At 28.5% G+C, this 14,386-nt stretch overlaps 1 protein-coding gene across 1 annotated transcript; it reads right to left on the reverse strand.

Annotated features, from left to right (window-relative positions):
- Positions 1–1,033: 1,033 nt before the first annotated feature.
- On the reverse strand, positions 1,034–3,911 carry LOC107619350 (nuclear protein). The gene is made up of 5 exons (XM_016321613.3): positions 3,534–3,911; positions 2,989–3,206; positions 2,656–2,784; positions 1,943–2,074; positions 1,034–1,326 (listed from the first exon to the last, which is right to left on the reverse strand). The coding sequence occupies exons 1-5, from the start codon at positions 3,856–3,858 to the stop codon at positions 1,213–1,215; spliced, it is 918 nt and encodes a 305-aa protein (XP_016177099.1). The 5' UTR covers positions 3,859–3,911; the 3' UTR covers positions 1,034–1,212.
- Between the last annotated feature and the right edge of the window lie 10,475 nt (positions 3,912–14,386).

Below are 14,386 nucleotides of genomic sequence, written 5' to 3' on the forward strand. Positions count from 1 at the left end.
CAAAAAATTTATGATTATAAAATGTTATTTTATCAATTATATCAAATTTAAATATAAGTCCGTATATCGCACAAATTTAATACTAGTATATAAAGAAAGAGAGTAGTTTAAACTTTAAATCAGTCTATAATAAGAATCTAATCTTCAAAATTTTAAAATTTTTAAGGATTGATATTTTTTTTATTAAATAAACGATAAGAATTTATTTGTCTAATTTTTTTATCAAAATTTTGACGTGAAAATTAATATATTTAATAAAATAAAAAATTAAGAATTGATTTGGTAATTAAAATTTATTAAAGATTAAATGTTTTGAATAATTTTTTTAGAAACTGATTTGGTATGTTATTTTAAAATAGTGACATAGTTTTATTATATATTCGAGAAAATTGATTGAGATACTATACGTGAATATTTTGGTTATTATTCTTATAGTAGATATACGGAAAATAATTATACCTAAAAAGCTTTTATTAGAAAATAGTTATACTTAGATACAAATAAAAAAAGTTGGATTTGGATACGTAACTTCAAATTGGAAACTCCCTCTTATCTTTTGCACCAACGTGCATGCCCATTATCATCATTATCATTATTATTGCGTTCTTTAAATTTATACAAGATAGTTAAATCATTAATTGTTATTATTATTTTATATTTTTCATATATTGAATACATAAAAAATTTAAAATTTTCCTATTGTTATGTTTTTAAAATATATTCTTAAAATACAACATAATTAAATTATTATTATTATTATTACCTCCCTTTCTCTTTAGCATCCACCACATTTCAAAGAATCCAGACCAACTAACCGAACATACTCATATGGCTGCAATCATTGTTATATTCTAGATTTTTAGTATTTCAAACTAAACATTTAAAAAAAAAATAATAATGAAAAAAAAAAAAAAACCAAAAAGAAGGGAAACTTACTTTAGTAAGTAATAAACTAATAATACTAATTTCTGTAATCTTCTATTCATGTTAATGAAGTTTATCTATCTTTGGGTAAAAAGAACAATGATACTGATTTATATGGCTCAATCATTCATTTGATCAACAAGAATTGAACACAGGAATTCAAGCCTTCAAGCTTCTATTTTGTTTAATTTCATTAATAAATAAATAAAGGCCATGCCTAATACAATTACAACATATCAATTCTAATAATACAAGAGCCTAAGCCTATAATATGAATTCAAGCTTCTTTTATACAACTTTTAACTCTTTTAGCCATTGAGTATGCAGAGGGCATGGATCTGGCTTGCTTTGTGCCTTGGCTTTCTCAGAAAGAGAGTAAAACCAACCATTTCTCCATTTGAACTGCAGCCATAGAAAACATTGTTGTGAGTTAGTTAGTAACCTTAGTGTGTAAATAATAGTTAGTGACACTCAAATGTGTTGTAATCATTTGAATAAAGCTTAGCTTTTTGCTGAGTTTTCACTTCATGACTGACTCAAAAGAAGGATAGTTGTGTTGTATCACACATTCTAGCAAAGTGGTACTAGGGTTCTATATAGGGTGAATTGCAGTTTATCCTCCTAAACTTTACATACTCTGCATTTTAGCTCCTAAACGTTAAAAATGTGCCTTTACCCAAATTAAATGCAGGATAGCCCTTAAACTTAGTATTTGTGGAAATCAATGCCCTAAACTTTCTAAGTATGCAACTTTGACACATTGAACTTTGTTTGCGATGGATGGAGAAATTGTCAACAGGGTAAAGCTGTGCATGAAAAAATTCTGGGGATGATTTACATATTTTTTAAGTTTTTTTTTTTTTTTTTATAAGTATGTTTTTAAAGTTTATGAGATAAAGGATACATGGCAGAAAGTTTAAGGAGGTGACAAGTGTATTACCCTTACATTATCCAAAAAACAAATGTAATACGCCTTTGGTATACGAACTGAATATTAATTCAATTAGTTATATTATACCTCCTTAACTGCCGTGGGAAAGTGGGCAACAGCCCGAGAATATGCACATAAGCGGTCTTCCATGGCTTCTTCAAATGTTAATCCTTTTTCATTTGCTGCAGCTGATGCTAATTCTGCTACAAGGCTAGAAAACTGAAAGTGTAGATATCAAAGTCAGTGCTGATTGTATACTTTTTCAGTTCAATACATCATACATATTAGCTCAAAATATTCACTATTTTTTTTTTTACTACTCTTGTTTTATTTGTGTGGGAACGTGGCCTGCCTTTTATGCCACAATTTTTAGGTAAATCTAAAAACACAGTTCTTATGCATATTTATTTGTAGCTCTAGAATTTCATATGATGGTGCAAAGTAGCATGCTGTTCGGCATCAGCAAATCCATTATGGACACAGACTCTTAGACTCCACGACAAACCCAAAATCATAAATCTATTTCTCTTTCTTTCTTTTTTTACAATTTACACTGATTGCAATCACCAACTAGCTGATTCTGATGAACAACTACACAATTTTATTCTACACATGACATGTGCTAAGACTCTCAAAATTCATAATCAAGACAGCTTTAATGATTAAATTAATTAGAAAAAAGTTTGAGAAAATATCAATTGCAAAACTTACTTCAGAGCCTAAGATCCTGTGTTCCATTCTCATCCCCTGCCCTTTATTATCTTTGGTTAAAAGATATCATAAATAAATAAATAACTTACTTCAGAGCGGAATTCCTTCTCCACGACACCTACAGAAACGCCACCATGACGTGCTCCAACAAGCATGACCGAGCAAATCCATATTAGCTTCTCTAACATCTGTTTCTCAAATGCTTCCTTGCCAAGAACCTGGCTTTTGAGACAAAGATCAGCATCTGATATTTCATCACACTATCAAATGTGCAAATATTTCGTTTTAATTTCAATCTTTAAGAAAACCAACCAACCAACCAAAGTTAGCGGGAGAAAAAAAAGCTTAACCCAACCAAAATTATAATATAATACATGATAATTGAACAAGAGACGCCTCAAACTTAAACTCATGATGAATACCATGCAAGAGAGGCCTCCAGCATGTAACCTTTCAGCTACGGCAGGAGCCCACTTGCCATATGCAGCTGTCAATCCTTCGGGGTTGGTATCGGTCTTGCCATCAATCGGCGTCTCTCCAAGCTTTGAAATAGCAAAATAAGCCAACACCTGGTTAGCATCACTCAACCCTTTGCTCTCAAGCCATGGCTCAATCATCCCATTCTGGAAAAACACCAAATCTGCTCCACCATCATCAACCCATCAATCCACATGATGAAAACCATCATCAAAGCACAAGCAAGCAAGCAAAAAAAACCAACATTGCGAAAGAAAATAAAATAGGAAAAGTAACATCCTTAATACATAACAAAAAGTTAGACTTCAAGGGTGCGTTTAGTAGCTGGAACATAATACAAATAGTTGGTGTGCATCTATAAAAACAGGGACACAAAGCTTCTGCATTGCTACAATCATCAAACACTTGGTGTGCATATCAATGTCCAATTTCAATGTACCTCAAATAACCAAATGGTGAAGCGTGAAAGACTGAAAGGATAAAACTTTACCGTTCCATCTAGAAGGAGGAGTGGATTGAAGAACAGCTTCAAGGTCATCGTTCCTAGTGCAGACCAAAATGGGTCCTTGGAAGTCGAAAGGGACAGATTCCCCTCTCCGTACGAGGATGTCTTGGCCGGTGCCCATGTCCAGCAAGGCCCTGCCGACCCTTCCTCCGCCCACTATAACGGCCGGAGCCACCTTTGTGATGGTGGTGGTGGCGGGAATCCGAGATGCCATGGTGGCGCAGATTCTGAATCTGAAGGGTGTTGATGGTTTTGAAGTGAAGGAAGAAAGTGGATGGGTGAGAGCGGAGAAAGAGCGTGAAGTGGCCATAGCTAAAAGCTAAAAGCTATTAACTACTTAACTCTCTAGTAAACAATTAAGATTCTTATGATTATATATATATATATATATATATATATTTTTTTTTTTTATTTGATTAATTATTATTATTATTCTTATTGTTGTGTGATTTATATATTCTAGTCATAGCAGAAAAGAGTAGTAGTCGCTGTAAAAGTGTTTTGTTTTGTTTGGTTTTGAGAGGAATAGAGAGTTCCATTTGTCACTATTATGATTTAGGAGCCAGACACTTACAAATATTTTTATATATTACTTATATATTTCATTTATTTAGTTGTTGAAGCTACGGATGAGAGAATAATTTATTTTTATTTTTAGGAAATTTAGTGATTAATAAAAGGGCTTAGTTAGTAGGACTTGAAGAAGTGAGTCATGTCAGCTTATGAGCCAATTCGAACTCGACTCATTAATAGTTTGATAAGCTGAACTTGTGAGTTGGTGAGCCGAACTTGACTTAGATTTGAACTCATGAATTAAATGAGACGAGCTTGAGTTTGGATAAGTTCAGCTCATTAGCTCGTGAACGGTCTTGATTATATATAATAGTAATATATAATTTTACATATATATTAATGTTTTTAATAGTTTAAAATTTTATAGTCATTTTTTATATATAATTTTGATATAGGACATAAATAAAAAATTTATAATTAATAGATAGATAATATATTAAATTTATTTTTTAATATTTTTTAATATATATAAGTTATAATTTATTGATATAGAATTATAAACTATGTTCCTATTATTTGAGCCAACTCGTGAGCTTTTGTTGAGCCAAGTTTGAGCTTACGAAATAGGCTCAATTGTTAATGAGTCGAGCCGTGAGATAACCTTAATTTTCGTGAGTCGAGCTTGAATTTGATCTAGCTCGACTCAACTCGTCTTACTTCCAACCCTATTAGTTAGTAATTGGAAAATATTTTTTAAGTATTGTTAAATGTTATGTATTTATTAATATTTTATATTAGATATCAAAGAATACCAATACAAATCGACACAAATGAACTAGGATTTGTATCTCTTAAGTTTTAACCATCTCTCTCGAATTTAGGGGTGTTCATTAATCGGATTCGATTCGCATATCCGCGGTATTTATTTGGATCCGATCCGAAAATTGCCAACATCAATCCGATCCGCAAGGTTATCAGATCTGATCTGCAAGGTTGTTGGATCAGATTGCGGATTTCATGTAGGTATCTGCATATCGACAGATCCACAAAAAATAAATAAAAAAATAAGTAAATATTCTTTTTATGTTTTATTTCAATTAATAATGATCATATATGTTGTATTATTTTATTTTTATTATTTAAAAAAGTATGTTTAATAATATTTTAAGAGTAAATATGTTTAAAAGAGTAGAAAAATAGTGTTTCATTGATACTTTTAAATAAAAATAAGTTTTTAAAATATTTATGTATTTTGCGGATATATCAGATCGAATCCAAACTTAAAAGTTACAGATATTAAATCCAATCCGATCCGATAATTTTAGTGCGAATTGGATCAAAATTTTGTCCATATCCGATTCAATTCGATCCGCGTTCACCTCTACTTGAATTCGATACTCATTGGAGAATGAGAATAACGCTCAAACCAAAAAAATATTAGATATTAAAGAATAAAAACGAAATAGTATAATTTTATACAAAGATAATTTTTGTCGTCGACTTTTTTTTTTCAATTTGTGTTATTTACTTTTGGACAAATAAATAAAAGTGTAATAAGATAGATTTTTTTTGTGACTAGTGTAATAAGATAGATAGGTTTGTGAAAACTTTTAGGGAATTTATAATTTTTTTAAATAATTATAATTTTTAAAATTATTTACAATAATATCTAAACCACAAACATTTATTTTAAATAAACTAATGAGTTGAGTCAGTTGACTACTTAATTAGCACAAGTATTGCAAATTTGCAATGTTATACCGAACATATTATTCTCAATCTTCCATAATCATATAAATTGCAACACTTAACGTTTGTTTGGGCGCCCATTATTCTGTTAAAAAAAATCTTTTTTCAATGAAAAATATTTTTTTTTATTTTTTAGTGTGTTTGACAAATTTTTAGTAGTAAAAGTAAAAGAACTAGAAAAATAAAAAAAAAAATTTTTGAGAAGCTGTAATTTATATCTTTTTTTAAAATATCTTTTTTTCTTAAAAAAATATTTTTTATGTAATAAATAAACAAAAAAGTACTTTTATATTGTTATACCCAAACATAATTGATAGATAAAATGGTCTTTTTGCATGAGATATCCAAACATAAAATTACTTTTATTTTTCCATAAGATCTTTTGAAAAAAGATGACTCAAAAAAAATCTTTTTTTAGAAACTCACCCAAACAAACCCTTATATGTCTTTAAAAAATTACAACGTAATATAAAATTCATCATTCTCAGTCTTCCATCCCATTCTTCCAAAACTATAAGTTTTGCGATTTTTCATGGACTTTTTTGTCTTTAGAAATCTATAAGTATTACAAAATATTTTCATGGATATTTACTTGGTATTTTATTTTCCTTAAAGATCTATATTATATAATATAAGTCTTTTACAAAATTTTTAAGAAACCTAATTATCTTATTATTACTATTAATAAAATGAATAAATTGTACATATAGTAGAGAGTTTCATAAAGAGTATGTCACATGACCAAATTTTGTAGCCAATATAAGAAAAAATAACATAAAATAGAATAATCCTTACAAAGTATTAGTCATCTAAGTTTTTTTCATAAAAAATACATTGTACTAAAAAGAAATTAATATTTTTAAAAATTTTAATTTTGACAAATATCCTAAGAAGCTTACTTTTCAAATACCTACCTTGTCAATTCTCATACACATATAATTAACACATATTTTATTATTACCACAAAATTATAATGTGGCCCATATTTTAACATCCTAATAATAACTCTTGTTTAATAATAAACACTATTGGAAACATTTCAAGTGCATCGGGGAGTACTGGTGCACCAGTTATTTTAACCGTTGATTTCAATTAATATATATTATAGAAAAAGTTTAGGGAGCCAGCAATTTTTGTGTTTTCTGGCCAGCACTTAACCATCAAAACAAAAGTGAGTAATCTTCTACCATTAGATATAATCTCACACTATTAAAAACACTGATGGTTACAAAATACCAAAATTACTGACCCCCTAGCATTCCTCTATATTATATATATTTTTTATAATTCAGATCAACGGTTAAAATAATTGGAGCACCGATACTCCCAGTGGACTTAAAATGTTTCCAACACTATTCTTCAAATACTTACAAAGTATGAGAGATAGAACTTGTCTTTCACAGTAGTGGAGGTTCCATCATCCAGAAATCACTATGCTCCGATCCTTTACGGGGGAGGTTCCATCTTCACAAACCTTAGTTTTTTTTGCACCATTATTGGTTGTCATTAATAGTGATAGTGATTCTCTATTTTTCATTTTCACTACTCGTCAATCCAATGAAGCTGGAACACACTAATAAGGAGCTAGTGAAGAAGTTTAGTCCACTACGTAATATATAAGGATGAAAAATTCGAATTTGCATGGTTATCACATATTGTACGGCACAAAAACTAACCCTATATATTTCTATCTAAGGATGAAATTATAGGCAATGCCTATCACATATTCTTTTTTTTATGGGTGTGCATGAGTCGGGTGAAATCGGGTTTGATGTGACTCAAATTCGACTCGAAATATATACCGGGTCTATTTATTAGACCCAAATTCGGCCCTAAACTCGATGAAATCTATACATTTTCGGGCCACAATTATACCGGGTAAAAACTAGGTAAGAACCGAACCATTAACATTACATTACCTTGATACCTTCTTATAAGCTAGCATGTGAAAATATCCAAATTTCCAAGACTCCAACCATTATTTGACATGGTAAAATTCACTTAGAAAAATATAACAAGAACCAACTATTTTCTAAAACTAAAGTATAACCATAATCAATACTAATATTGTCCAATCACACCAAATATTTAAATCAATATAAATAACACAATATTATCCATTAGTCTAAAATTTTATGCATTTTAAACATAAAAGTGTAAAATATTAACTTATAATCTTATAATAACTAATAACACAGAATATTAAGATTTATAATACTTAAATTTCACATAAGAATAGCCATCATCCATCACTAATAACACAAAATATTAATTGTGTATGATGACCGGGTCACCGGACCGATTTCGGGTGACCTGAGCCATGATCCGGACCCGACCCGAAATAATGACCGGTCTATTTTTTAGACCCTTATCCGGCCCTAGACCTGATGCAATCACACAAAAATAGCCCCTAAAATGTTTGGGGCGGGTCGGACCATGCACACCCTACTTTTTCTTACTTTTTCATTTGACAATGATGATTTTCTTTTTAATAAATCACTCAATTCAGTTCTAATATATGACTGCGGGACGTTGAGATAGGAGTATAAAAATACAAAATAATATTTAACAAATGAGATATGAATAAAAATATTATATTCAAATATATTAAATTAGTGTATTTTATGTTAATTCTAATAAAAAATTATAAAAATTTAATAAAAAACACAATTTATTTTTTATTTTTTTATTATTTTTATTAATTTTTATAATTATATATATTTTTTAAATTTTTTGAATAAAAAATAGAATAAATTAGATTTTGATAATTTGTTCTGCTTGAGAGCTAAAAAAAATTGATCTTATTATATATAATGTATCAATGTTATAAAAACTGAACCGATCATTATTGATAAAATTAAAAATTCAAAAGTTTAATTGAAGTTTAATTAAAATTAAATTAAATATAATAAAATAATATATTAATATATAAAATATATTATTTTTTGTATTATATTATTTAAACTGATTGATGGCTAAACAATTACACTAATTAATCAATATTTTTATTTTTTTTAATTAATTTGTTGTCAATTAAACATTTTACTAAACCGAATTAATTGATCAATTTGATGATCGATTTTCGATTAATCTGATTGACCTAGCAAATTCAATTCGATTTGCAAATTTATAATATGTACACATTATTGTTTATATATTATATTTTTCTATATGTGAAAGAAGATATTATATATTAAATTATGTCATGTAAATTAATTAAAAATTAATCATTAAATAATTAATTATTTATATAAAATATACATTAAAATACGAAATATATATTAAAAAATTATAAAGTAACACACATATATATATAAGTATAAAAAGGTTGATTTTCGATATGTACATATATTTTTGTTATATATTTATAGATTATTGAATAAAATATGGCAAAGTTCAATAATAAAAAATAAAATATATCAAAGTAAATAAGAAAAGAAGAAGCTAGAATTTGATTAAAAAAATGTCAGTCATAATAGTAGACGATTCGTCTCCATTCTCAAATTGCATTTGCATTGGATGCATGTTTCTTTTTCTATTGCCTCAATTTACAGACAAAATAAATGTATTTTATATTTAAACGACAAACTTGTTACCATCAAAGGTTAGTTGTAATAACATTATATATATACCATGCATGTAAAGTCAATTTAAATCACAATCATCAAAATATATGAAGATTTAATTTTGATGGGTATGCTGTTTACATAAATATTTTACACATATATTTAAAAAAACTTAAAGTATTAAGAGCCAACACTATTTAGCCAATGATTGAATATTATATTAAAAAAGTTATTTAAAACTAGAAATTAGAGTTAAATCTCAATTTGGCCCCTGAAATTTGGTCAGATGCTCAGAATGATCTCCACAAATTTGTTGGCCTCAATTAGAACCCTCAAATTTATAATTGTGGCTCCAACTTACCACTGCGATCATCTCCGTCACCGGAATGCTGATCTAGCGCAAGTGCATGACATGGTGGACACTACTTAAACGACGGCGCATTAGTTTCGCGCTCAAACCCTTTGAAAACCATACAGTGTAAGGGTTTTCTTGATATTTTGCAACTTATGATCGTCCTAGCGGAAAGAAAGAGAGTTTTAACCGACAAAAAACTGAAACGACGTGGTTTCTAAAGGATTTGAACGCAAAACCAATGCGGCGTCGTTTAAGTAGTGTCCACCATAATGTAATTGTATCAAATCAGCATTCTACTGACGAAGATGATCGCAGGAGACAAGCCAGAGCCATAATTACAAATTTGGGGGGTCTAATTGAGGCCAACGAAATTGTGAGGGTCATTCTGAGTATCGGACTAAATTTCAGGGCCAAATTGAGATTTAACTCCAACAAAAACATCTAAAACTCAAATAAAAACAATATTTGAAAATAAACAGAGTAAAACTAATTTAGAATATAAAATATATAATTTAAAATTTAGAATTTAATCAATAGCAAGACAATATAAAATCCAAATAAATTAAATTCACTCAAGTAAAAAAAGAACATTTAAGAGTGAACTAAAATAAAACTAATTTATAATATAAAATTTAATATTTATAATTTAAAATTTAGTACTTATAATTTAAAATTTGAAATTGTTCACTGGAATTAACAAGGGGACAACATAAAATCCAAACTAATTAAATTCATATAACACATTATATTCAAATTAATCTCTTTTTTACAATCATTTTTTTTTTACTGAAAAGAAAAAATAACAAAAAAAATGCCTCAAAATATGTGGTGGTGGTGTAATTATAGTTTTGTTGGTGTGTTGTCAACGTAATGGCAGCGAAGCAGCAAAGGCTATAAATATCATAAGCCACTCCTTTTTGGGAACCCATATCCTCCAGCCACTTTTATTTTAGACTTTTCCTTTTATACTTTTATGCTCTACAAGAAAAAAAAAAGTGCTCTTTTTCCGTTTCTCACGTGTTTTAAATTTTTATTATTTAAATCATATTACATTACTAAATACTAAATATTTTGACATCAATAAACTATTATTTAAATCAAGTTGGATTAGTCTAGTGATTAATTTATTAGTTTGTTTAAGTAAATATTAATTATTTAAATTTCACATTTTACATGCAGCAATATGTTAGTCAACGACAAACTCTTAAATAAAGTTCTAATTCGTGACGAATTAGTCATTAATTTATTAGATTAGAGATACCCTAAAAAAAAAACTGTCATTTCCATTATATTAATTATACTCTAAACTCAAATCATTAACTAGATTTTATTAACTTCGTCAATAAACTAGTTGTTTCACTTATTTTTTGGTCAATTTCGACAAGTAATGTTAAAATAAATTTGTATCAAGATCTCAAATATCAAAAAGCAGGTATGACTCGTCTGAAAAAGAATAAACTTAACTAAAAAATTACTTAATTACAATGTCAAAGCAATTTTATATCAAAATTATTAGTAATAGAATAATAAGAAAATAAACAATTAAATAAAGAAAACAATGAAAGGGTAAAATATTGATTAAAGCAAAGTAATAAGAAAATAAATGACAATAAATCAAATAAGCAAAAGAAAACAAGTTAAAAATTGATTTTTAACACTCACATGCACTTGCACTCTATGTTCTTCTGTTGTGTTGTAGAGACTTAAAATTTTATGAGTTTATGTAATGATCTAGTCATCTAGTGTTCTAATTGATTGAAGTCCTCGAATTCTTCCACATTTTTTACTATTTATAGGTCATAAAAATAGACTTGTCATAAAGTATGTTGTCTACTATCTTACTTACCATAAAGTATGTTGTCCACATTTTTTAAATATACTATCAAAATTAAAAGTTGTATTTTGTCCTTTTATTTTAATCTAGCCTTTTTTTTAGGTTTGTATCCTCATGTAAAACCTTATGAATTTGTTGTGGTATTTATCTTTAAGACAATGTGACATTTAGCCTTCTATGACAACACAATGTTTAACAGTACTTTAACTACTGATTATGTTCATGGCTTAATACATCTTACTGTAACAGTGATTCCGATTAATTTGGAACATTTGATGGTTTGTTTGGTCTTAATCTTAAAAAACCAAATGCAAACATCTATTCTCATTCAAGGCATTCAATTCATTACACCATGACATATTAACAGAATTTGGTTTACTCGGAACTACATAACAAACAACAAAGGATCACATTAATGACAACTAGCACAAACATGAAAATTATTAGCAGTTTCAATGCTTTAACTTCAGCTTCCAAGTTGTCCAATCTCCATGCCACCTTCAACCTCCATTCATCATAGTCACTTTCAACCTGCAAATCAGTCCCATAATCTTTCTTTGTTCCACCTTCGGCCACCCCTTCATAGTCATTATCGTCGACTCACTTAAAGTAATTGCAGTGACCGCCCTTTTGCAAATTCAAAAATCAGAAAACAAAAAATTGAAAAAAATCCAACAACACAAAACAAGATGAAAAACCTTTAACTTTTTTCACAACACTCACCCGGTACCTTGGACATGCATGAAATAGTCTATTTGGATTATTTGCTATCCCAGATTTTTGTTATCACAGCCTTAAACCCACAGAAACATGATTCCTCATGAGTTTTCCTCCTAGTTCGCATTGAAACGCTGGAACTATTACTGCCATTCGACAGAAACGACACATCACCACCACGACCTCCGTTTCCTGCCTCCATCCTCGCCGCAAACCAGCAATTTCAAGGTCTACCCAAGCATATGGCCCCCTGATTGTTGAACGCGACGTATTTATCGTCGAATTTAGGATTAGGGTTCAAACACTAAGGGACTGATTTGAACGGTTTTCACAACTACCTTGTCAGCAATAGTAGGACCCACGTAGGCGTCTGTCACGGTGGCAGTTAACGTCACACGTCAGCAGACGTTAGCTAACTCATCGAGGGAGATGACGGAAGGATGAACGTGATTAACTCGGATATCTTTTGGGGATTATTTTGATTAAGTTTATCTTTCAGGGACTAAAATGGAGATCGAGATATTTTTCAAGGACGATTTTGAATATTAACTCTTAAAAATTGACTTCTAACACTGACATGCACTTGTACTATATGTTTTTCTGTTGCGTTGCGGAGATTGAAAATTTTATGAGTTTATGTGATGATTTAGTGTTCTAATTGATTGAAGTCCTCGAACTCTTCCACATTTTTTACTATTTATAGGTCATAAAAATAGACTTGTCATAAAGTATGTTGTCCACTATCTTACTTTCGATTTCGATACTTCTTGTACCATTTTTCTCCGATATTAACTCACCCATGTTTGATTCTTGTAATCGAAATTATTGAGAGTCAAAACATCCCTAATCAAAAAATCTATTTTTTTTATACCAACACTAGTTAATGATTTAAAAATCCTTCTAACTTTCTCTTTTTTATCTCAAGAACTCTTCACCACTATAACAACAATAATCACAATCATAATTATCAGAATTGATTAAGAAATCAATTTGATATAAGGTATCAGATTATTAAGTTGGGAGTTTAACTAGTAAATTACTCATCGAACTATTTAAATCAAAATTAATTAGTTTAAGATATTAAAAATCTAATTGAATTTCATTCATGTACAGAATGTATATCAAGGGAAAAGATGGCATAATGATGTGGTGGCTCATCCTTAATAACATGTCTTTTTTTAATGAGCGTTACACTCTCCTACTTTACTCAAATCATATTTTCGCCTATAATATAGTATATGAAAAAAGATGTACTAAAAATAATTGATTTTATAAAATATATTTGGCAATCAATATATAAGTGTCAAATTGTTAAAGTATCCTCCCTCAATAGTTAATAATCATGAAAAGAAAAAAAAAATTAACAAAAAATATCTTTAGACATTCTTTTAAAAATTATTGACCTAATCTTTTAAACCAATTCTTTTAAAAAAATGACCGTCAAAAATTCTTTTAAACCAATTTTTTATTTTTCAAATAAGTGACCTAATTTTTTCATCAATTACTCTTTTTTTATGTATTAGGCCAAAGTTTTTGAAAGTTATATTCTCTAGCTTCTTTGAACTCTCAAATTTAAATAATAACCCTTTTTTTATTTTTAAAGTAGTCTTTTAAATTCATAATTTTTATCATTTTAATTTTTTAAATATAAAATTTATTATACTAATTTTTAAAATTTAGATATGATTATATTAGTATTTGGACCTTTTTAAATATTGGGTCAGCAAACAAAATATTAAACTAGTTTTGACTTATCATCTTAGATATAAGACTAAACAGCATCGTTTTATTTTGACACTTAAATAAGACAAAACAAAAAAACAAAAAAAAATTCATATGATGTGCAAACTTTTATTTTTTCTCATTCTCTAAAACGACATCATTTTTTATCTTATTTAAGTACCAAAACGAACAAACATCGTTTAACCTTAAATCTAATGTGACAAGTTAGAGTTAGTTTGACATTTTGTTGGTTTACTTAAAACTAAAAAAGGTTAAAAAATAAATATGATATCTGAAACTCTAAAAATAAATCTCAAATATCAATATAATAAATCTTGAATTTGAAGAACTAAAATAATAAAAATCATAAATCTCATAAACG

Source organism: Arachis ipaensis, chromosome B9 (genome assembly GCF_059453495.1).
Source record: "Arachis ipaensis isolate K30076 ecotype BB chromosome B9, ASM5945349v1, whole genome shotgun sequence".
NCBI classification, from domain to species: Eukaryota; Viridiplantae; Streptophyta; class Magnoliopsida; order Fabales; family Fabaceae; genus Arachis; species Arachis ipaensis.

Excerpts from the sequence above, each read along its gene's own strand:
- LOC107619350 (XM_016321613.3), bottom strand. The coding sequence starts at position 3,858 with ATGGCCACTTCACGCTCTTTCTCCGCTCTCACCCATCCACTTTCTTCC. Across the intron at positions 3,207-3,533 it reads TCCTCCTTCTAGATGGAACG|ATTTGGTGTTTTTCCAGAAT; the intron begins GTAAAGTTTTAT and ends ATGGTGGAGCAG. Across the intron at positions 2,075-2,655 it reads AGAAGGAATTCCGCTCTGAA|TTTTCTAGCCTTGTAGCAGA; the intron begins GTAAGTTATTTA and ends CTACACTTTCAG.